The 21,580-nt window shown below is 41.4% G+C and overlaps 1 protein-coding gene and 1 pseudogene across 1 annotated transcript; both read right to left on the reverse strand.

The window, feature by feature from the left end:
- Positions 1–93: 93 nt before the first annotated feature.
- On the reverse strand, positions 94–2,802 carry LOC117475049 (N-acetyllactosaminide beta-1,3-N-acetylglucosaminyltransferase 2). Its single transcript, XM_034121111.1, has 2 exons — positions 2,577–2,802; positions 94–1,684 (listed from the first exon to the last, which is right to left on the reverse strand). Exon 2 carries the CDS (start codon positions 1,678–1,680, stop codon positions 343–345), a length of 1,338 nt encoding a protein of 445 aa, XP_033977002.1. The 5' UTR covers positions 1,681–1,684; positions 2,577–2,802; the 3' UTR covers positions 94–342.
- Positions 2,803–6,023: 3,221 nt separating this feature from the next.
- The window catches only part of LOC117474987, a 42,383-nt pseudogene continuing 26,826 nt past the window's right edge, over positions 6,024–21,580 (reverse strand).

A 21,580-nucleotide genomic window follows, 5' to 3' on the forward strand; every position in this document is an offset into this window, starting at 1 on the left:
GCATACTTTGGCTAAACTTTAAAAAATACATAATGTGAATGGTAATGCTTTACATTCTCTAGTTAAAATCAATTATTTGTATATAATAAGAATATTAATAATTTGTATTTCATATTATATTTCTTATCTGAAATGAATGTTCAAACAATAATTATGTATTTTTGGTCAGTCTGTTGGTATGTTGATGGACCCCAGGATTTTCACAGTGTTTAAGATAATTAAATATAACCCCAGAACATGGATGCCTGCAGACAATAAATGCAGCGTAATACAGTGTCACCTCTTTATGACTGACAGCTGAACAACAACTTTAGTGAATCTTTAAAGTAACTTGGGGTTTGCTTACAGTGTTGTGTTTCTTCTTGTCCCTCCTCTCAGGGGCACACCCCAACACTGTGCCTCTGTGTTTTTCATGTTGGCCCACAGTTTTAATACTTGGTTGGGGAGACGTCTGTGGACCAACAGGATTCCATGATACGAACACAGTTGGTCTTCATCGTTTCCGGTAAAATCAAAAGTAAGGAAGGCAGGGTGGTGGACCGGACCAGCATTTAGCCTAGCCATACACATTCCCACATAAACGTCATCAATGGGGAACAGGTGGACCCTTTTAGACACATCGTGTAGGCGTTTGGCCAATAGGCCTGAGTACACCACCCCTCCACCACCTGCGTACAAAGGATACTGGCCCTTGTAGAAGCTTTCTGGGACATAGTACTTAGACTTCTTGACTCGGTTGGGTAAAGCTCTAATTATGACATCGCCAACCATAAAGTCTTTCATTGACTCGTGTGCTTGTGGCTTCTTTAGCTCACCTTTTAGGTAGCTCAACATATTTGGGGTGTTGACAAAGACATCGTCGTCGCCTTTAAACACAAAGCTAGTCTGGCCGCACGAGCTTGAGAACCAGCTCCAGAACAGCACATCTTTCAAGGTGAGGTTGAAAAATGTGTCACTAAAGTCCCACTGCAGAATGTCTCCATGAAGTTTACTCTCCATCTGCAGTATCTCAGATAGATCCACACCCAACTCCTCAGTATTTTCCTTGCCCAGCAAAAAGACCCTGCGGACGTACCCTCCACCATTGCTGTTTCTCTTCCGTCCAGCTACCCATCCTCCCTGGCCCCATGTCTGTCGAATGACATGTCGGTTCTTAAAATTCAGTTCTGTTGACTTAATGGCCAGAAGAAGAAGAGGGGGCTCCTTCTCATCCTGTGCCCCGGCTCCACATACTCCATCTGGCTGGAGGAGCAAAGGGTAGTCTCTCCTTTGCATATGGCTCACAAAATCTTGTATCTGCTGTGGTAGCTTGTCATAGTTTGTGTTTGAGTCAGTAACTTCAGAGTAAACATTCTTCAGTATGGCCTCAAAGTTACCATTTTCAAATCGCCTTGTGAGTTTTTTGGGGTGGAGGATGGGGTTGAAACGACGATCGTTGGTCAGCTGGAGGCGGTTCCATATGGCTTGACCATGCAGGCTGGTAACCCAGAACGTTTTGGGGAATGGGGCGAGGCTTTCATTCTTAAGATATCCCGGGGCAACAAAGTGAGGATTTGGGATACCTGACTGCATGGCCGTGCACAACATGACCATGATGAGGAATAGCAGCAGTGCCAGGGAGATTAATGGTGTGCACACACAGATCAACACTCTGCGCCAGCGACAGAAGCACCTTGCCATTTAACTGCAAAGATATAAAAAGAATGTTCGAGTGGACAAATAATACATTTGTGTACATGTTTTTTAGAATCAAAATACATTGAAAGGACTTGTGGGCTTGTGCACAAACAATTGGGTATCTGGAGACAGACTGTGAGTTAAGACAACTAAGTTCGTTTTTTTTTTTGTCATGTCTGTTGTGAGAAAACATGGCGTTTTATAAGACATTAAGATATGGCTCCCCTTCCCATGTCACTAAAATATTTGCCTCCTATCTGAGAATTTCCACCCACTGATGAATTCATTTTTGCTTTTGACTTTGCTTTAGGATACAAGTTGCCAAAATCAATCCTTTTAGGTCAGAGGGTGAATACAGGTATACTTGGTCATAGTATTTAATAAACAATTCGGTTTTTTTCAACATTAAAACGTGTAAACATGTTCAAGTAGAAACCCTAAGTACAAGTATGGACCTTATAAAAAGAACACTAAGTCCTAAGTTCATGAAACATTGAAGCCCAGAGTTGTACATGGACAGAAAAATAAATAAAGGCTATTGAAAGTTGAAAAAACTATCTCCAAAATGACATGTCATGTGAAATGTCTAAAGTCAAAGATGAATCTTGATTGGGCCAAATTTGACCCCGAGTCACCCAAAACAATTCTGCTGGGTCTCCCCTGACCCGAACACCAAATGATACACTTTTTTTTTTAGAGACCTTCAGACTTGGCTAAAATGGTCAAAATCAGTTTTGTGGTGTTTATATAGCTGTTGTGGAGGATATCATGAAGCCTTGTTCTGATAAAAAAAACTAGAGCGTAGTTATTATATAATTTTAACTTGAAACGGGTCACGGGAGACCGGACACAGCATAAGGGTTAATATAAATGAAGAGTCAGCTGTTTTATTTGCTTACCTGCCTTAGGTGAAGACTCCAAAATTCACTAAATACTTGTCTTTTTTAGAAAATCAAAGCAGGTGGTCCATGTTAGAAATCCGATGGGCCCTTTATTTTGAAGAAATTAAATCAAGATTGACTTCTTCTCTCACAAGATGGAAGTCTCTCTAATGTTGAGTCAACATTATTTCTCTTTTCTGGTTTCTGTCATCAGTCAGGTCATCTGTCCAGTCCATACATTAGGCTGCTGTACCTCACAAAAGGAACGTAATTCTGCAAATGCCCTTTACCAAGAAGACACTAACAGGTAAGGTGTGCGCATGAGGCAGGGATACACCCATTGACAAAGTGAGCAAACAGGAATGACGCACAGGTGATGAGAGGAATTGGGTTAAGCCATCCAACGGCCAACGCAAATCAATACGTAGAAGTAAATTGTAAAACAAATACACTTTTGTTTTTTGCTGCTGTCGCCACGATTTCAATAAATGTACCAGAAATGGTGTAGTTTAATTACATCTTGTGTTGTGAAGTAACAGAAAATAAATAATAATAATTTCAGCATTTTTGTAACATTATTATTATCTGGTGTTTATTTTATAATTGAATTACATGTTTTATGTTTTTTATATTGTCTTTATGTGTTGTTTGCTATTCCTGTGTAATTGATTTGTCTTCCACATCATGATGTCATAAAAACATCTAAATAAAGTTGGGTTACTGTTAATATAACTTGATTTATATATAGCACTTTCAACACACAGTTTAGAAAGTGCTTTGAGAGACAATCCAAATCAGGATACTAGACAAAATAACAAGCGAACAAAACAACAGAAAAATTACTTCAAATAAATAGACATTTTAAGATTATAAGGAATAGAATATGACAACTATTTTTTTTTTTAAATAACGTCATTCATTATGCAAGCTTAACTCCATAGACACCTTATCAGTAAGTAAGTAGGCGCCTTACTGTAAAGCAATGCAAACGGACGATACTAAAACCCCATCTGCTTCTTTGAATGGTCCTGTGGAGCAATACAACAGGTCTAGCTGCTGACAAGGGACCCTCCCCCCCACTACTGCAGTCAACTGCCTTAAATACCTGCATCTCTGGTATTCTGAAACGTATGTGTCATCACTTTTAGGGAAGCAATGAATCCCTCAGTGAGCTTGAAAAGCACAGAAAACCTGCTGTGAGTATTTGTATAAATAGCTTGTGGCAGACGGGTCAGGAAAGGCAGAATAACAATAGAGAGATTAGCAGGGCAAGATTCATTAAGTCGTGTCTTTGTTGCTGAGTAATATCAAAATCGTTACTTTAAACTGGTTTACTTGGTGTATCGGTGTCAATTATCGGTGTGTGTGGGTGTGTGTGTGTTTACACAAGTTGTGTTTGCGTTGATGATGTTAGCTCAGGTGTTGAGTGAAGTAATTTGGCAAGCAACCAAATATGTGTTCCTCTGTTTTTTACACCAGTGCTCTTATTGTTACCAAACGTGTGAGCGATGCATCACTACACTGTGCACCATTGTTTTTAATAAGATATACAGTACATCCCTGGTTCATCTGGGCGGGATCATTCATCTTTTCACGATCTCCAGTCAACATGTAGGTTGAAAATGCCCTAGAATACATTTAAAATGTTACATAATGTGACTGGAGTACGATATGGCGCACGCTGTTATGGTTGCAGACGAGATTTAGAGATACAGAAGAAGACCACGGCTGAGTCTCACTGTGCTCATCAGATCTGTCAATAGCTAGTGTGAGAGTAGCTTTGATAATCTAATATGTCACATACATTTGCATGTCATTTAAGAAAAATAAACAATTGTATTCATTGGTCTAAAATGCTGGCTCTTAAAGGAGTACTTCACCCTAGAAATTAACTTTTTGTATTCAATACATCATCATGTGTTACCTTGAATTCTAGAAGAGAACTTTGTAAACTGTGGATTTAAAAAAGATAAGAAAAGTCTTGATGAAATTGTAAATCGTAATGGACTGTCCTTATACAGCGCTTCATCCAGTCTTTACGACCCTTCAAAGCACTTTACATTTACAAGTCATCATTCACCCGCTCACAGTCTTTTCATACAGAGCAAGGTGCCAGTTGCTCAAGGAAGCTAAAACTCACACACATTCAGATATTGTTGACCATGCCACCGGGAGCCACTCAGAGTTAAGTATCTTGCCAAAGGATACATCCACAACATGTGACTGAAGGGGCTGGGATCGAACCCACGACCTTCTGGTTGAAAGACGACCATCAGATTGTGTGTGAGAAGCTATACAAATGTTACTACTGTTATCACGTCTGTTAATACCTTTGCACGTCTTTTTGCAAAAACACATTATCCATTTGTTCTTAGTTCTTCACCCTAGAAATTACCTTTTTTTTCTTCAATAACTGATCATGTCTTACCTTGAATTCTATATAAAACTTTATGAAATGAGAATTAGAAAAGTCTTGATGAAATGTGATAAAATAGTGGGCCATGTGTAAACATACCAAAACTAGATCAAAACAGTAAGATACAAATCTCACTTCCTAATCACATGCATTTTCACTAAAACCTGACTATTTATAATCTCATTTTTGGACAATTTAACACATTTGAACAGGAAAGGCACTGGTGTTGCTAAAATGCTGATAAACAAGTAAGACTTGACAGTGTGATAGTATTCGCAAAAGTAAAACAATCGATTGGATTTAATCTAAATATCGTTTTTTTGCTTCTATCTTACAGAAGGTTCCAGTTGATGGCACAAAGGGGAGGTGATCGCTGCCATCTGTTGGTCATATCATTGCAACCCCGCACTTGGTGCACTGGCTTCTTGCCTTTATTCCTTCTTTATAAAAACAGAGCAGATTCTAAACCACTGTAAATTAAAAACAACACACTTCAGTTGTTTTTAGTTACAAAGATGACAGGACTGTTCCAAAATGGTAGGAATAAAGTTTTATTTTTCATATGAAGGGGTGGTTTTGGATTTTTCTTCTTTTACAAGTAGTATGTTTTTGATAAAACTTGCAAAAAATCTTCTAGCATATTCCAAGAAATGATGGACATGAAGAGAAAGGGGATTTATTGCTGAATGTTAAAATGAAGACACATTTTTTATTTTTTTCACCGAGTGGAAAAACGATTTGCTTGCTGCTTTTTCCATGCACCCAACTACCAGTACCACTAGGACATGCAGAGGGGTCGGGGGTGATAGGAGAGGGGTTTGGGGAGGGGGGGGGAGAGAGGAGGGAGGAGAGAGGGAGTCGGGAGGTAAAAAAGACAAAGGCAAACTTCTTGACAAACACAAACATGGTAAAGGCTTTGTGTGTGTGTGTGTGTGTGTGTGTGTGTGTGTGTGTGTGTGTGTGTGTGTGTGTGTGTGTGTGTGTGCGTGCGTGCGTGCGTGTGTGTGTGTGTGTGTGTGTGTGTGTGTGTGTGCGTGTGTGTGTGTGTGTGTGTGCATGTCTCAGTGTGTGCTTCATAATGTGTGAGCCGTGTCTGGTGTGTGGTATGTATGTGTGCATGTAAAGGGGGCAAAGGGGGGAGTGCAGGGTGAGGAGAAAGAGGGTGGGGGGTGTTAACAATTCAACTAGCTCTAGAAGCACACTACCCTCACTTGCACTATTTCCACATTGCAAATCCCAGATTGATTACAGTGATAGTAAGACAAAACTAGCCAGAACTTTGGGTCGTGAACCCAAATAATGTTTTTTTTTAAATATAAATTTCTAGCATGATTTCCCCTGAGGGGTTGGTCGCCATTTTTAAGATAATTTCATTATCTGTGATCCATGCATCTCCTGTGTGAAGAAAGAAAACAACAAAATAAATTGGAAATGAACTCTAATAGGGACACGTATTGTATCTGACACAGTTTCACTATCCTTAGTGAGCTTGAAAGGATGTCTAAACCCGGAGGTGGAGATTCTGATGTCATCAGCCTACTGTTACTGTGCTGTTCAGCATGGGGCCTAAACTCATATGCTAGTTGCTTCTGAAGGTCTGTAAGGCGGGTGAGAAAGACGTGGAGAGGCGAGGGGCGATGCAAGGTGGAGGGGGGACAGACAGAGACAGACAGATAACAGATCATTCAGTCAATATGACCAAGCAAAAGAAGTTCAATCAATAAAAGGTATAGGAATGCAAAATGCAGAAATCAGTATTATCATATACCACCGTTTGGCTGTGAGCTAAACAAAAAGTAAAATCGGTCTCAGAAAAAAACTCGCTCTCTACCCGCTTTTTCCCCGTCAGAGCAGTGCCGTCGCTACTGGGGGTGAAAGGTGGAGGCGATTCCATGGTGCCCACAGCTAGAGAGAGCTCGAAAAGTAGTAGCTTTGTATACTGTAAGTAAAACAAAAAAAGGGGACCCAGAGCAATATCCTCCTCTCAAGGGGCCCATAATTCCTAGCTACGCCCCTACAACATAGTGAACAGATGAGTTCTCTGCATCTTTTTTCATCATCAGCAACACACATGCCCACTTACACACACACACACAAAGTAAAAAACAGAATCTCCCTTCTGATTCCAAGAGTTTTTTTTTTTTTTTAATCCTACGCTCCTTTAATCGTGGCCACGAGTGAACGCAACAAACCTGACGGACGGACGGACAGGAAGTAGAGTGAGGGGATGTGGATCTGGCCTGCGGACTGAACTGGGACTGGGATGGACGTGCGCTCTCTGCTTTGAGTCTCTTGGCGGTGATGTGATGGGGAAGTCCTGAGACACAGTGCGGCTCTAAGCTGCTGGCATAGGAAACGGGCGGGCTGGGCAGTCCATGGGAGGCCAGAGTCAGGCTGGATTACAACTGGATTGGTTAGGTTTGGATCGGCAGCTCCCTGGCCAATGGCTGCTCACGGAGGGAGGGTCTTACAGTGCAATGGAGCTTCTGGCAGCGTGAGGATTGGTGACAGGAGCAAACACTTTCCAAGGTGAGGCTTCATGTACATACAGGCACACAAACACACACACACACACATCATCCACCACCAATGTCATGGCAGCACCCTGAACACCTACACAGGAATCTGACATTACTTCCCCTCAACAACTCCCTAACACTCTTGTTTTCACAGAAATAACAACAAATGACTGACAGGCAGCGAACAAGAACATGAATGGCCGATGGGATTCATCCGAGAAAAAACTACCCTTCACTTCCGGTTGCGTCAGTGACTAATGTCCCTGTGGAACGAGCGCATCGCGTGGATCATACTCATGTAAACAGACACCTTTAACACAGGAGGAATCAATATTGCATGATGACATAATCAGATCACAGTTCAAAAAAGAGGAAGATCCCAAATCAGAGAGAAAACCAAAGCAAGAGGAAGAGGAAGAGGAAGAGGGTTGGTCTCTATAAAAAACGAGGAGTCTTTATAAGAAAGGCTACAAAAACTCAATGGGACCTCCGACTTCAGCATACAGCAAAAGGCACCACAATATTATTCTATTTATCTAACTTGTGAAAAAATTGGCACGTAATTCTCTTATTTTTTCATCTCTCATAATGCTGTAAATCAAAAAACTTTACATATAAATATTTCCCCCCCGTTATAAAAAAAGTCTTTGCTGTTAGCTAGTAGACAATTTTTGCTGAAATGAAAATAAATATTTCATTTGTTTAGAATATCTGTCTGTTATACAAAATAAAAATATTTCTCCTAGGTGCAGGTCTCTAGTCCACTGGTTGTGTGTAGGAGGAGGGGGAGTGTGTGAGGTGGAGGGGTGGGTGGTGGGCAGGGGGGGGTTGAGTCTTAAAGGGGCATGTTGTCAGCCTTGGAGCGGTGCGACTGGGCGCCGCGGCTCTGCCCGTTGCTGCGCGTCCCCGGCCGACTCAGCCCGCGGTGAGTCCGTGTGTCCGCGCCGGAGGACGAGCGGTAACCCGGCACGGTTAAGGGTGGGTCCATGTTCATGTTCTGCATACTAAGGAAAGGTGTGCTCTCCCCGTGAGTGTCCTCCTCCTCCTCTTCCTCCTCCTCCTCTGACTGGCTGAAGCTCTGCGAGCTGTAGTCCCGTAGGCCTGTGGAACGCTGCGAGATGTGTCCGTTGAGGCGGTTACGTCGCGGGCGGCGCCGGCTGCGGATGGGTTCTCGCGAAGAGGCGTACTCCTGCGTGGTCTCGTAGGCCTCCTCGTCAGGGAGTCGATAGGGGCTCGACGGTAGACTTCCTGTGCTCTCCGTCAGGTAAGGTCGCCTCGGACGCCGGGGCTGCCTATATAAACTTCCATCCTGAAACAGAAAACAGATCAATTATAGAAACTGCTTAAGTTAAATATCTTCCTATCATCCTACTAACAAGGGGGTGGTGGAAGATAGTGTATACATACTCTTAAACGTCCTGCATTCCATTACCTTACCTAAGAAGTATTATTAAAGGGGACCTATCATGCAAAATGCACTTTTGTACGTCTTTTATACATGAATATGTGTCCCCGGTGTTCCAGGGAACTCACCAAGTGTCAGAAAAACACAACCCTCTCTATTTCCTCCATACCCAAATCTCTAAAAAAGGGGCTGCAACGGATCTGATAAAAACTGATCCAGATTTGAACACTGTCCTGACGTCAGGACGGTGGCGCTACGGCTATTGGACCAACTCCACCAATCAGGAGGAGACAGCCACGGCCATTGCCGTTCGAAAGCGCTGGAGACGCTGTAGTACATATGCCAGGCCAGTAGGTGGTGCTGTTCTCACAGAATCAGCCCTTGCAAAAAACAGAGCTAAAAAAGTGCAAATTGAGCAAAATGAGGCATGGCTAAAATGCATGTTTGGTATAGTATATATATATATGCCTTATATAGGTATGGTCCTACACTATATTATTCAAATATAGCATGATAGGTCCACTTTAAATATTTTCCTCTGAGGTGAAGTAGAAGAATAAAGTTCCTTCAAATTGTACAGTACTAAAGTAAATGTACTTAGTTAATTTACATCAATGCTAGCAAGTATCTAAAGCCTGACTGGTTTACGTACATCTGGGCATCGTAGCAGCGGCTGGTCGTCCTCTCTGTGGTAGGCTGCAGCGGGCGGGGGGGAGCGAGAGGGCGTGGCCTGTGTTGGGCGAGGTGATCTGGAAGGTGGGCACCTGGGGCGGCAACGGGGGATAGTGGAACTCCACCGGAGACAGGCGTGCTGGCGTGGTCAGCGCCGACACATACCTGGACAGGAAAGATAAGAGAAAATTATTGCTGTGTCTAAATCACATCTTGTTTTGCTCCTGCTGTGACAAGGTCTACTCAAACTAGCAATTAGCCGATAGATAGACAAATAGATTAAAAAAAAAAAAAACAGAAAATATGGATTAAAGTGTGTTTTGTCTTACCTAATATTTTGGGTGTTTTAATAATTAAGTCTCTTCTTTTTTCTACTTTGCAATGATAGTAAGATAGACAGCTTTTTGAGGATATTCACAATTATCCCAATAAACGTGAATCCGTGATAATATCCTTAATAGTCGCATCCCTAGGGTACACAATTCGGATATAGGATGCAGACACACTTTGTGGCATGGACTGATAGCAGCGGCCCGTCAGTATCAATCATTCTGGTAGAGAGTTTCATCCATCTGTTTTCTAAACCACTTCTCTTCTTCAGGGCCAGAGGGCAGGAGACTACCCAGCATGCACTGAGCAAGAGGAAGTTGTACACCCTGGACAGGTCACCAGTCATTCACAGTGCTAACACACATACACAGACAAACAACAACATATACATGCTATTAAGTGTTTCCAGTCCATCTGACCTGCAGGACTTTGGACTGAGGCAGGAATTATACAAACTGAACACAGCCACATTGCAGGCAGATGGCTCCGGCTCACACGCAGGATCTTTTTAGCCATGAAACGACAGTGTTAGCTGATGAGCCACCTCACCACCCCACTCAGGCCTTCTCAAGAACATTAAAAACATTACTGAACATGTGCCTTCACAAAGAGTGTATGACTACTGCCCCTCGTTAAATTGTTAATGCACAGTTTTCCCCCCAGAAGAGATCCCAAATAATCCAACTCTAATACATGTTTTTACACCAGATGATTTAGATTTATTCGGGCTGCAGTGCACAATATATTATTATTTGACATTTCAATGTCAACTTGCTCCAACTATTGGAGCTTGCTCCTCGCAGCGTCGAAGCTGTGGCGCGCTTACACTGTAGATGCGCCGCGTTTGGGGGTGTGGGTGCTAGTGGAGCCTCGCAGATGGGGGGGCTGCTCCCTCAGCATCCCCTCCTTCCCGCGTCCATTCGCGAAGTCTCGCTGTCTCGCAGACCCCACACAGCAAGCAGGAAATGAACCCAGCTCACACTGTGCGCTCCTCCAGCAGCGAGCCGCGCAACGTCCCGCCAACACGGCACTCAGCATGCATTCTCATCTGTTTGTCATTACTGGTGTCATTTTTTGGTTTGCTAACGCCATTGTAACACATAATCACTGATGTTCCGCTGTAACGGTGGTGATCTCATCAGAACAGAGTGGGTGAGCTGACCAATCAGAGCACAGTGGGCTCACAGGGAGGGGGGGGGGCAGGAGCTCCAACAAGCCGTTTAGGACAGAGAGTGAATACACATACTATACAGAGATGCTGTATGAGAAACCAATGTGAGTTTGGAAAATTGCACAATACAAATCTTTTCTAGTAGACCTCAACAATGGAATTATGATCAGTAGAAATGGCCATGACATGGGACCTTTAACAAAGAGTTTATTTATGGTCAAAATAGATAGAATATATGTTTTCAATATTAATAAACTGTACTATTGTAAGTAGTGTGTCGCATATAAGTGTAGTTACAATAATCGCATTATTTCAAAAATGAACTATAGATTTCATGTTCGTAATACACACATGAGCGCCTCTTAATTCATTGTATTTTTCCTTACCTTCACTACCTCAAGTTCAGTATCTGGGCGATGAAGTCCTGACATTGAAATATTCATGACAACCACTGGGGGGCGCCAACGAATAACAAGGCTAGTGTGAAAAATTCAATGTCAAGTGTTGAAGTCATGAACAAAGACTTAAAGACTTAAACTAGACACTCTCAAGGCACACATACACACACATTCACGTTTCCATTCCTTCAGAGGACACCAAACTTTAACTGCAGCTTTTTCTCTTTCTAAGTTTGAACACTCTTTTTAAATGCCTTTGGTATTTGTAGTCCCCTATCTTAACCTAAACTTAATCTTACCCTAATCTAAAAGCAATAAAACGTAATGATGTACATGGGGACTCACATGGTGTCCCCAAAATAATGGTATGTCCCCACAATGTCAGTAATACAAACATACACGCACACATTAGCACCTTCCCTACCTGTCACTGTGAGGCGAGTCTCTTAGAGAGTCGTAGGAATCCCCGTACTGCATTCCTGGCCCAGACATATCCCCGCAGCCCCAGTGGGTGGTCCTCCTCGCCATGCATGCCGGGCTGCTGCACTTACTGGTTCCCACAGAGCTGGACAGCCCTCCTGACTGGCAGTCTGAGTTCATACTCTCTGTTCGCTCCATGCTCCACGTCTGCTCCTCGTGTCTGCAGGTGTGGGTGTTAGCAGAACAAGTTTAAAAGGTTACAACAGCAGTGAGGGAAAGTAGGATAAAGAGAAGGTAAATAATATACTATACTGCAAAACTGTTCAAATGCATTTTATATGGAAGAACCGGAAAGTGATGATTTTAATTACAAATATACATTACAGGGCTCTTATTACTGCTGATCCCATTGACAAACAATAGCCATCAGTTCAACTTAAATGATTGTAGTGGCGTTGCCTGGCCTAGGCATTCAAGGCTGTAGCCATAAAAAAAAAAATTCTACGAACAGGAAAGTGAAAACACAGAGTTACGTTAGCCTATGCCATTACTGCAATACTAACTGACAAAATGAGTTTTTGTTTTATTTTTGAAAAAAGAAATGATAGGAATTACTCAATGTGTTACATTTGTCAAATTGGGAACAAAAATTAATATTAAGTTTTCCATAACTCAGAAAACTCACATCTGGAGTCTTTCACTTTCTCTCCAGGTGACACAAAAAGTGTTGTTTTGACTGTACTCTAGACCTGTACTCCAGTGGTTCCCAACCGGGAGTACAGGGACCCCTAGGGGTACTTGAGGGGATCGCAGGGGGTACGCAGGTGCCTGGTCGCCCGCAGGGTGCGTTCTAAAAAATTGCACGAGTCATCGCCAAATAAGTAAATTACTTTTGTCTTACATGAATACAGAACATAACAATGTTTGTTTTCAAATATGACGGATAAAAGTGACTGTTCAGAGGGGAGGGGTCTTCTCCTAAAAAAAGACATTATTGGCTTCCTAAATAAGTAGTGAGTCTTAACATCATTTCTTTACCTGACAACAAGTGTAAATGTCAAGTTGAAATGCATTTGTATTAAATGTGAGTTATACAAGTGATTTTCATTAGGAGCAGTTAAACACGATAACAAAGGGTTTAACGAAAAAAAAATGTAGGCAAAATTATCACAGATGAGTGAGGGGGTACTTTAGAAATGGCTACCAGCCCAAGGGGTACAAAGGACAAAAAAGGTTGGGATGCCCCAAACACATTGAATCAACTGCATAATAATTAGTTATTTCAATCAATATATTGGTCAAATTCAACGCAGCTATTCAACAATGTTGCCATCGTTTTTAGAATCCTTAGCTGCCATGCAGATGTCCAAAGCATTATTGTAAGATGAAATGTAATGTATGCAAAAGTCATACAATGCAGTACACTAGTGTTCCAGACAGAACAGCAGGGAACACCCAATCAATTATTGGCCTTACCCTGACCTCAGCCCCAGACTTTTTAACTCTCAGAAGAATCTCTGGATTGTAAACTATTTGTCCAGCATGAAGTAGAGACAACACAAACTAAACAAGTTGCTGGTGACAACAGTCCGAGCATCTACAAGGCAAAGACAGACCTATGTTTTTTTCAAGGATCTGGTGATACTGACAGACCAATGTTAGACTCTTGTGATGATTTGGTGTGAGTAAAAGGACATGTTAGTCTGATATATATATATATGTATATCAGAGCTCACTGCATTGAGAGGTGGATGTTCTGCCTCTAGTGGTGACTCATTTTGGTAATTCAGCTTTAAAAATATATATATTTCATACAATTTGCCAAGTACAGGTCTGTGATCCACAAAATGTTTCTCCTTTGAGTTCAGTATATATTAGGTAATGTCCAAAGATTTAAAACTTCTGCAAGGAAGTCAGAGATGTTTAATTACAAAGTCAAAAATTAAAATTTAAATGTCAAATGATGTGTACTTGGAATGAAACTGGAGGACTTCATACAGAAATCTCACTAAACCTTTTGAATTGAAAGGAGCTTTCAGATTGTATTGGTCTAAAAAGACTAAAATACATAGCTATTACATTTTTGTAGATTATTTTATATAGCAGCGAAGTGTGTGTAGTAAAATATACTTACTTCTGTTCTCAAACTGTATTGTAACTGTATGGTTCTCTGATGTTATGTTATAACATAAGGGAAGTACAATAAACATATTAGGGGAAACCAGGTTCAGGTTTTGAGAGAGTAGTCCCAATAGGTGAGGGAATTATTGATATTTTGCGGCAATATTGTTTTCCCAGAAACAATTTTACTGTTACTCTGGAGTCTGGATGATCCACATATCTAGCTTTAAAAGTGCTCAAAAACTGAATCGAGAGAGATGATCCCTATAAAAACGGGAAATAACTGAAACTATAGGAAGAAAAATTAGGAAGAAATGCTTTCCAATCATTGCCTGTGTATATATCTGGATGTGTGTGTGTGGCAGGTCTACCTGGAAGCGTGTGAGGCAGTGGTTGAGTGTGGGAGCGGGTTGACATTCTGCTGCCTGCGTAGTTTCCTGCAACCCTCAGCTCCGTGGCTGATCACACACTCTGTCGTTGGGACGCTCTTGGAGATGTACTGCAATACGAACACACAAACATACACCTACTGAATGAACTCATTTAAATACTTGTTACTTATGTTATAATTTCTCTGATTACCCAACAAAACCTTACAGTTATTAATGTATACATTATTATAAAGTTGATATATAATGATAAGAGGATTCTCCTGCACAGATCTCATCATCACTTCTCTTTCATTGTTGGTGTTATGCTGACTCATGCACACATAATGTCTTCAGGAGAATGGTAGGTGTTTTTCCACTCTCTTTACCGTCTGTCAGCTCCATATTGCCCTTTGTTTACACTGGATCAGAGTATTTCTTTACACAAAGGCTCTTTTGAAGGCAAAACTGCTCTGGAGGCTAAAAGAAAAAGTTCTTGGTGGAGTTCAAATCTAAGCACCAAAGCTAAATAAAGTCTAGCAGTGACTTCATTAACCGACCAAGGCTCTGCATGCTCAGGTGAACCTGACATCCAGTTCTAATGTCTTCTTCTTCTTTTCCTTCTTAAGGCATTAATGAATATCTGAGGAGATTCTGGAAAACTTGACACCAAAATCCTATTTATAGGGATGGGGAATTTAATTAAAAACACTGACATAACTGGATTTATTTCAGCAGCACTTTAATAAGAAAGGGAAGTCTGCCTGGAGATTACAAATGTGACTTCTATGTGCCCTGAATGGATCATTGTAAATGTATTGCTGGCTACCAGAGAGCTAGAACAAAAGCATAGGGGCCAAAGTGTCTTAGGTAACGGACCCATTCTAGCATTGAACGTTATCCTAACCAGCGTCTCTAAGAAAAACATAATCATCACAAATATATAATAAGTACATAATAACAATATATATACACAAACAGTTCCCAAATTGGGATCAATGAAGTACAATCTTATCTTATCTTATCTATATCCCTCTTGCCAATCAGTGCTTATGCCATTCAATCTTGTGTTGGTAACTTTTGTGTGTGCCCTTGAGAGCAGCTCTGCCTCTGAAAACATGTAGACCCTGTAGACTGCTCAGCGTGAAGTGCAAGTTTTCAAATACGTGACTTTACTTCCTGTGATTTAAACCTTAGCATCACTTCTCCTGTACCTGATTCTGGTGTGTATTTCTACAGTTTTGACTCACGTCGACCATGGGGATCTCCTCTGGGCCGGGCCCGGGGTGGTTGGGCCCGTTGGCCAGCATGCGGTTGGGGCTGCTCCACACACTGGTTCTGGTTCTGGTGTAGGTGACTGTGCATCTTCTTCCTCTGCTTTCTGGAGGAGGAGTGGTGATGAGGGAATCAATAAGTCATCTGGCTAATGTGCTAAACTGATTGATCACTATAACTGCTCTTTAAAAATCACGCTCACGCTCTTTACTTATTACATGATCGTTTCATAGTTACGGCAATATTATCAAGGTTAGGCAGCCCTGTCACAATTGAACAGGATTGGCGGTCCAGAAATACTTGGTATTATGGCCAAGTGAAACACTTGACAATTCACTGACATCTGAAACAGATGTCAGTGAATTGTTAACAGTTCAATTAAGGAGTGTTTTCTCATCTTAAACATCTCAGGTGCTTTCAGTTAATAACAACATCAAATTAGTGAGTGAAATTAGCCAATGTTTCACAAAATAGCAAAGATCAAGCAAAATCCCAAAAATAAATATAATTGTATTTCATTTAGTGGACCTGCACCCTTAATTCACTCCAACAGTGAATTAACTTGCACAGCATTGAATCAGTAACCATCTAATAATGCACCCCTATTATAATATTTGAATCACAGGAGACCATTTCTGAACACCAGTTTCTTAAAATCCTTCTTAGACAATTGTAGCCGCTCTTTGTGGTTAAATAGCGAGTCATTTATGTTCCTTTGCAACGACACAATACTTGGTTTTGCAGTAGGCCACCACACAAACGATGCCAACCACCAGCAGCGCCACACAGATGCTGTGATCGTCAGCACCCGCCTCTGGTAGAGCTCCTCCGCCTCTGTGATTTGAAAACACACACACACATATTCACACACACACATATTCACACACACATCCATCCATGGCAGACAGACAATCACAAAACAGACAGACACACACACAAACAGCATGAGCTCTACTCCCATTGATAGGTGACTACAGAAACATTTTTCTAACAATTAGCTGCTGCCACCCTATCCCCTGTGCTGACTGTAAAACTACTCCTGCTCTAATAAGACACATGCCTTTCAATGTAAACTGTACTACAGTCAAACAGTGCTACTACACAGGAGTAATTCTCAAAGCTCATAAATGTTATGATGAAAGCAGAGCTACATCCTGAAATAGTCTTCCTGCTGTCCCTGTACACATGTATTTACACGGACATGAGATTGTAATGCTACAGATGGCATTGGATGAGATTCTGAATGCATGCCTGTATGGATGAAATCCTCAAAGATAAGTTGTCCAGATGAAAACAAATTAAATAAGCATATTTTGTTCAAAGTGTTGACACCACAATGGGCTGAGAGCATAAAGGTTAAGTATTCAAAACGCTCACCACCACTATAACGGTCACAAAACGTGACAGAGAAATGGGAAATATGACACTTCTTTAATAGCAACTAAACTGCATTGTCAAACAGGTTTTGAGGTAAAAGTATTTTTTACCTACGAGGTTAATCTTTTACTTTGTTATCCTTGCTAATTTGACTAGAGAAAGGCTTTTATAGCAAATTAAGTTTTGCTTGAAAAACAGCTGAAAAAAACATTAATCCATGGTATTCATTTCTTTATGAGGTTTGAGGCCAATTTGTCATTAAATGTATTACATGTGATATTTTAGCACAATTTGTCTTTCACCTAAATTAGAAAACACATCCAAGGTACCATAAAAAGGCAATTCATGTTTCCGCCTTGGTCATCTATTGAATTGACCTAAAACCGTACAAAATAAATAATATGAAGGTAGCCCAAATATATATTTTAAAAATTCTACATTCACCGATTTGCTTACATCAAACACTTTTGAGGATAGAACTGGTTACACAGCACATTTTATGTTAAGTGAGAACTGTCCTTGGGAACATCTTAAAAAGACAGGATTTGGGGATCACGGTACACTGAACTACATTCAACTCTATTAACACGTTTGTGAATACTTCACATATTGGTTTATCTAGGTTATTCAACTATTTTTGGGCCCGCTGTGTGTGTAACAACTGTGATCTGAAGCGCGCGGAGCGTCACAATGATCAGCGGAGCAACAAAGCCAGAAACAGAACATGAGGGAATAAAAGGGAGAACTGCTAAGTGGAGAGGAAGGAGGATCAGGAGGGAAACGAGTAGACAGAGGGAGAGAGGAGGGGGAGGGGGGAGGGGGAGGCGGATGTGAGGATGGGCGTGTCCGGGAGAAAGGCCGCGGGGAGAAACTAGTCCCAGAAACCAGACTGTCCTGACTTTGTCCTCTTATCAGCTAAAACTAGATTAAAAAAGGCCCTTGGATTGTTAGTTCGGCTGAATTAAAGTCACAGAAGATCAATGTTTCTCAATGTCATGTACCCACTGTTATGCGTCAAATATGGCTAGTTTTAAATGTTTCATTATTACTTGGACTGAAACTGAAGCTGTCTGCTGTGATACCCTATACGCTGAAGACTATCTGTTTATTTGGCCTAAGCAGTGGTTTATATGATATAAAGTTGATTGAAAGTATGGTAAATTCATCAGAAATGTGTTGATTGATTTTATTTATCTAAAAGATTAATTTACTACAGAGGCAGATTAATTAAACTGTTATGGACCTTAACACCTAACCTTCATCTGTCTCCCCTACAGACACGCCACTGAGGAGGAAGGAAGGGGGTTAAAGGAGGGGGGGGGGTTCAAATAAAGGGGCCTCTGTAGGATTGACAAGCCATGAGAGGCCTGGCCCGGCATGTGTGTGTGTCAGCAGGGTACTGATAAGCAGAAAAGCGAAAGGGGAAATGGAAAGGCGCTCTCGCTGGCACAGTGGAGCCAACAGCGATGTGGGATTTAGGAGCAGGCCGAGCTCTCCACTCTGACATGGAGTCAATCAAGGGCAGAATAATAAGGACGGACTATGTGCTCAGGCCTTTGGCTCGCTTTTGGCAACACTTTGCAGAAATACTTGAAGCTTTGCATGTTTTTATTCGACAGGCTGCTGAAAGCCAATATGCACATTGCCAAAGCCCAGGGGACAAGCCAGAGACTTGTAGGTAGTCGATGAGGCGCGAAACGCTCTCTGATTGTTGGGGAAAAGAAGGTGTCTTTGGCTCCGATACAGTGTCCAATTTAACTTTGATTCATATCATACCTGTGAGATCGTGTTCTAATTCACCTCTGCACTATCTTTCATTTACATTTCCTTCCTAGTTTATTTGATGTCTTTTTTGAATGTTTAATGTCAGTAAAGGGGGATGCATGCAGAGAAGGGAGGGTCACGTGTTAAAGCAGGTTATGGGCCAGGAGAAAGAGGGACAGGTTGAGGGAGACCTAGTTGTTTTAGAAAGAAGATGGTACAATAATGTGTGACTGTGAGAGGATCTTGGCAAAGCTTTAAGCAGCAGCAAAATGAATAATAATGTTCCTATACCCATAAATTCAATTCTGAGAAGCTCTGCCAGCGCAGAAGTATGTCGTAGGTAAAAGGAAAGAGACAGATAGGGGTCCAGGTGGTAATGTCCAGCTTTGGAGGCAGATAAATAGTTTTCATGTCTTGTATACACTGAACCAGATATAAGATAATTAGTGCGTCAATCATAGTGATTGACGTGGTGTACCGTCCAGTAACAGACAGACAACTCAGACAGCCTCTCAGCTCTGTGACCCCCAGAAATTATCAACTGAAACTGAAACGAAATCAAAAGCGAAGGGAGAAAAATGAACCCAAGGCAGAAGGAAAGAGAAGCCAACGGGCGGGAAAATGCATGCGGAGACAGACGGACAAAGACAGCAAGACAAGATGCCACATCACTTACTGCTATATTACTAGACCTCATTCTGGAGTACAGAACAACAGACAGAAACAAAATTATAATAGAAAAAACAACAAGATAAAAGAAATGAAAAGATCAAAAGCAGTGAGTTACTCTCCAACATAAAAACACAGTACAGTCGATGAGGTGCACAGCGAATGGGGGCGTTTGACTAATGGCAATTGTGCGCCTTTGTATTGATTACAGCATACCTCTTGTGTAGCCACTTTGTCCCACTACTGCTGCGTACAGCTATTATAACCTTTCATATGATTTACGGAGAAATCGTCTTGGCATTCCCAATTTCCATTGCTTTGCATGCATTACCGGCAGTAAAGAGAAATGCCCATACACATTATCTTCTGTCCACCCTGACCTTAAGTACTCTACACTTTGACAGGGTCCTATGTTCGTAGCACTGAAAAAGCAGGCAGTAACAAATCACCATGGATTCGAAACGAGAGGGAAATGTTGCTTCGACTGACAGAGAGAGAGCGTCACAAAGCAAGAATAAAAGCACACAGATTTCAGCGGTAACGAGGCTGATGGTGGGGGTCAGAAATATGCAGACGTCACATATAGTATGTATTTCCTGATGTAAAACAGTTACCATAGAAGCATTGCTAATTTTGAACTGATTGTCCCAATTTAGGTTAAATGTGCCTAACTGCCCAGCAATCGAAACGCGAGTGACGAAACCAACACAGTCTCACGGCATTTGTGGTATAGTCACGAAATTAATCTATTGATTTCCCCATTTTTTTGGTGTCACCCAGAACGATTTAAAAGCAAGGTAATAATAACAAATTAGAAGGAAAAAGAGATTTAAAAAAATTCAGATTTCAGTATTCTGACACAGAACGATTTAGAAGCAATGTATTTCTATTGGTAGTATGTTTTGTGCCTGCACCAAATAATAACAAATTAGAAGGAAAAAAAAAAAATATATATACAGAGTTTCAGTATTCTGAGGCTCTGAGGCCCATTTATTTTCCTCGCGGCAAAAAAACTCAGACATTATACTATTTAAAATAAAAGGGGTTAGGGTTAGGCTTAGGGTAAGATATTGAGTAGAAAATGTTTTATATGAACCCCCACAGCTTCCCCGGTCTAACCAAGACCCGACTGGACAAAAAGACGTGGTGGCAGGCACGAACATACTACCAATAGAAATACATTGCTTTTAAAATTGTTCTGTGTGACACGAAAACAATTCGAAATCGTGTTATTGAACACGAATCAATAGATTAAATTAATTTCGTGGCTATAACACGAAATGCCGTGAGACTGGGTTGACGAAACATGCCTAGGATATAAAGCATTAGTTTGAAATGTATGGAATACGTGTTCACTTGCTTTCTTGCTGAGAGTTTATATGAGAAAATTAATACCACTCTCATGTCTGTACGGTAAATGTGAAGCTGGGGCCAGGAAACTGTTAGCCTTAGCGTTAACATTAGCGTTAGCATTAGCATATTAGCTCTGAAGACTGGAAGCAGGGGACACTATTAGGCTGGCTCTGTCCTTAGTTACAAAGGAAAACGCTTTCAGCACCAATGGTTTCCAAGTAAGATAAGGCAATCGATAATACAGTATGTCAATACTTTCTAGCCAAAATATGGTTTAGCGCAAAGCTTCCTGTCAAACAAGTTTACACGTTAGCTTTCAATTTAGTTATACAAACATAATGTGTAAGTCAAATGAGCTTCAGAGATGCTTTTTGGTGGATCTGTTACCATCGGACAGAGCCATGCTAACTGTTTCCCTCTATTTTAAGTCTTTGTGCTAAGCTAAGCTAAATGTTTCTGGGTGTACTTTCACACACAAGAGGTGGCACTTTCTGTAATGCCCATGTATATACTGCATAATTAACATATTTATAATGGTTTTAAAGGTAGGGTAGGTAAGTTGAGGAAACCGCCTCGAGATCGCTAGAATTTGAAAATACACGACCGGAGAAAATCTGCCACTTCCTTACAGAGCCCCTCCTCCAACACACACGAACGCGCACATGACCAATGAGGGCACGAGATAAGTTTGTGCACAGATGGAAGGCTGACAGGCAGGTAGGCCATCCAGTTATTTTAGCCGGGCCGGCTAAAATGATTGGTCG

This window comes from Trematomus bernacchii, unplaced genomic scaffold (genome assembly GCF_902827165.1).
Source record: "Trematomus bernacchii unplaced genomic scaffold, fTreBer1.1, whole genome shotgun sequence".
Classification (NCBI taxonomy): Eukaryota; Metazoa; Chordata; class Actinopteri; order Perciformes; family Nototheniidae; genus Trematomus; species Trematomus bernacchii.

Coding starts and splice junctions, on each gene's coding strand:
- LOC117475049 (XM_034121111.1), bottom strand. CDS start 1,680: ATGGCAAGGTGCTTCTGTCGCTGGCGCAGAGTGTTGATCTGTGTGTGC.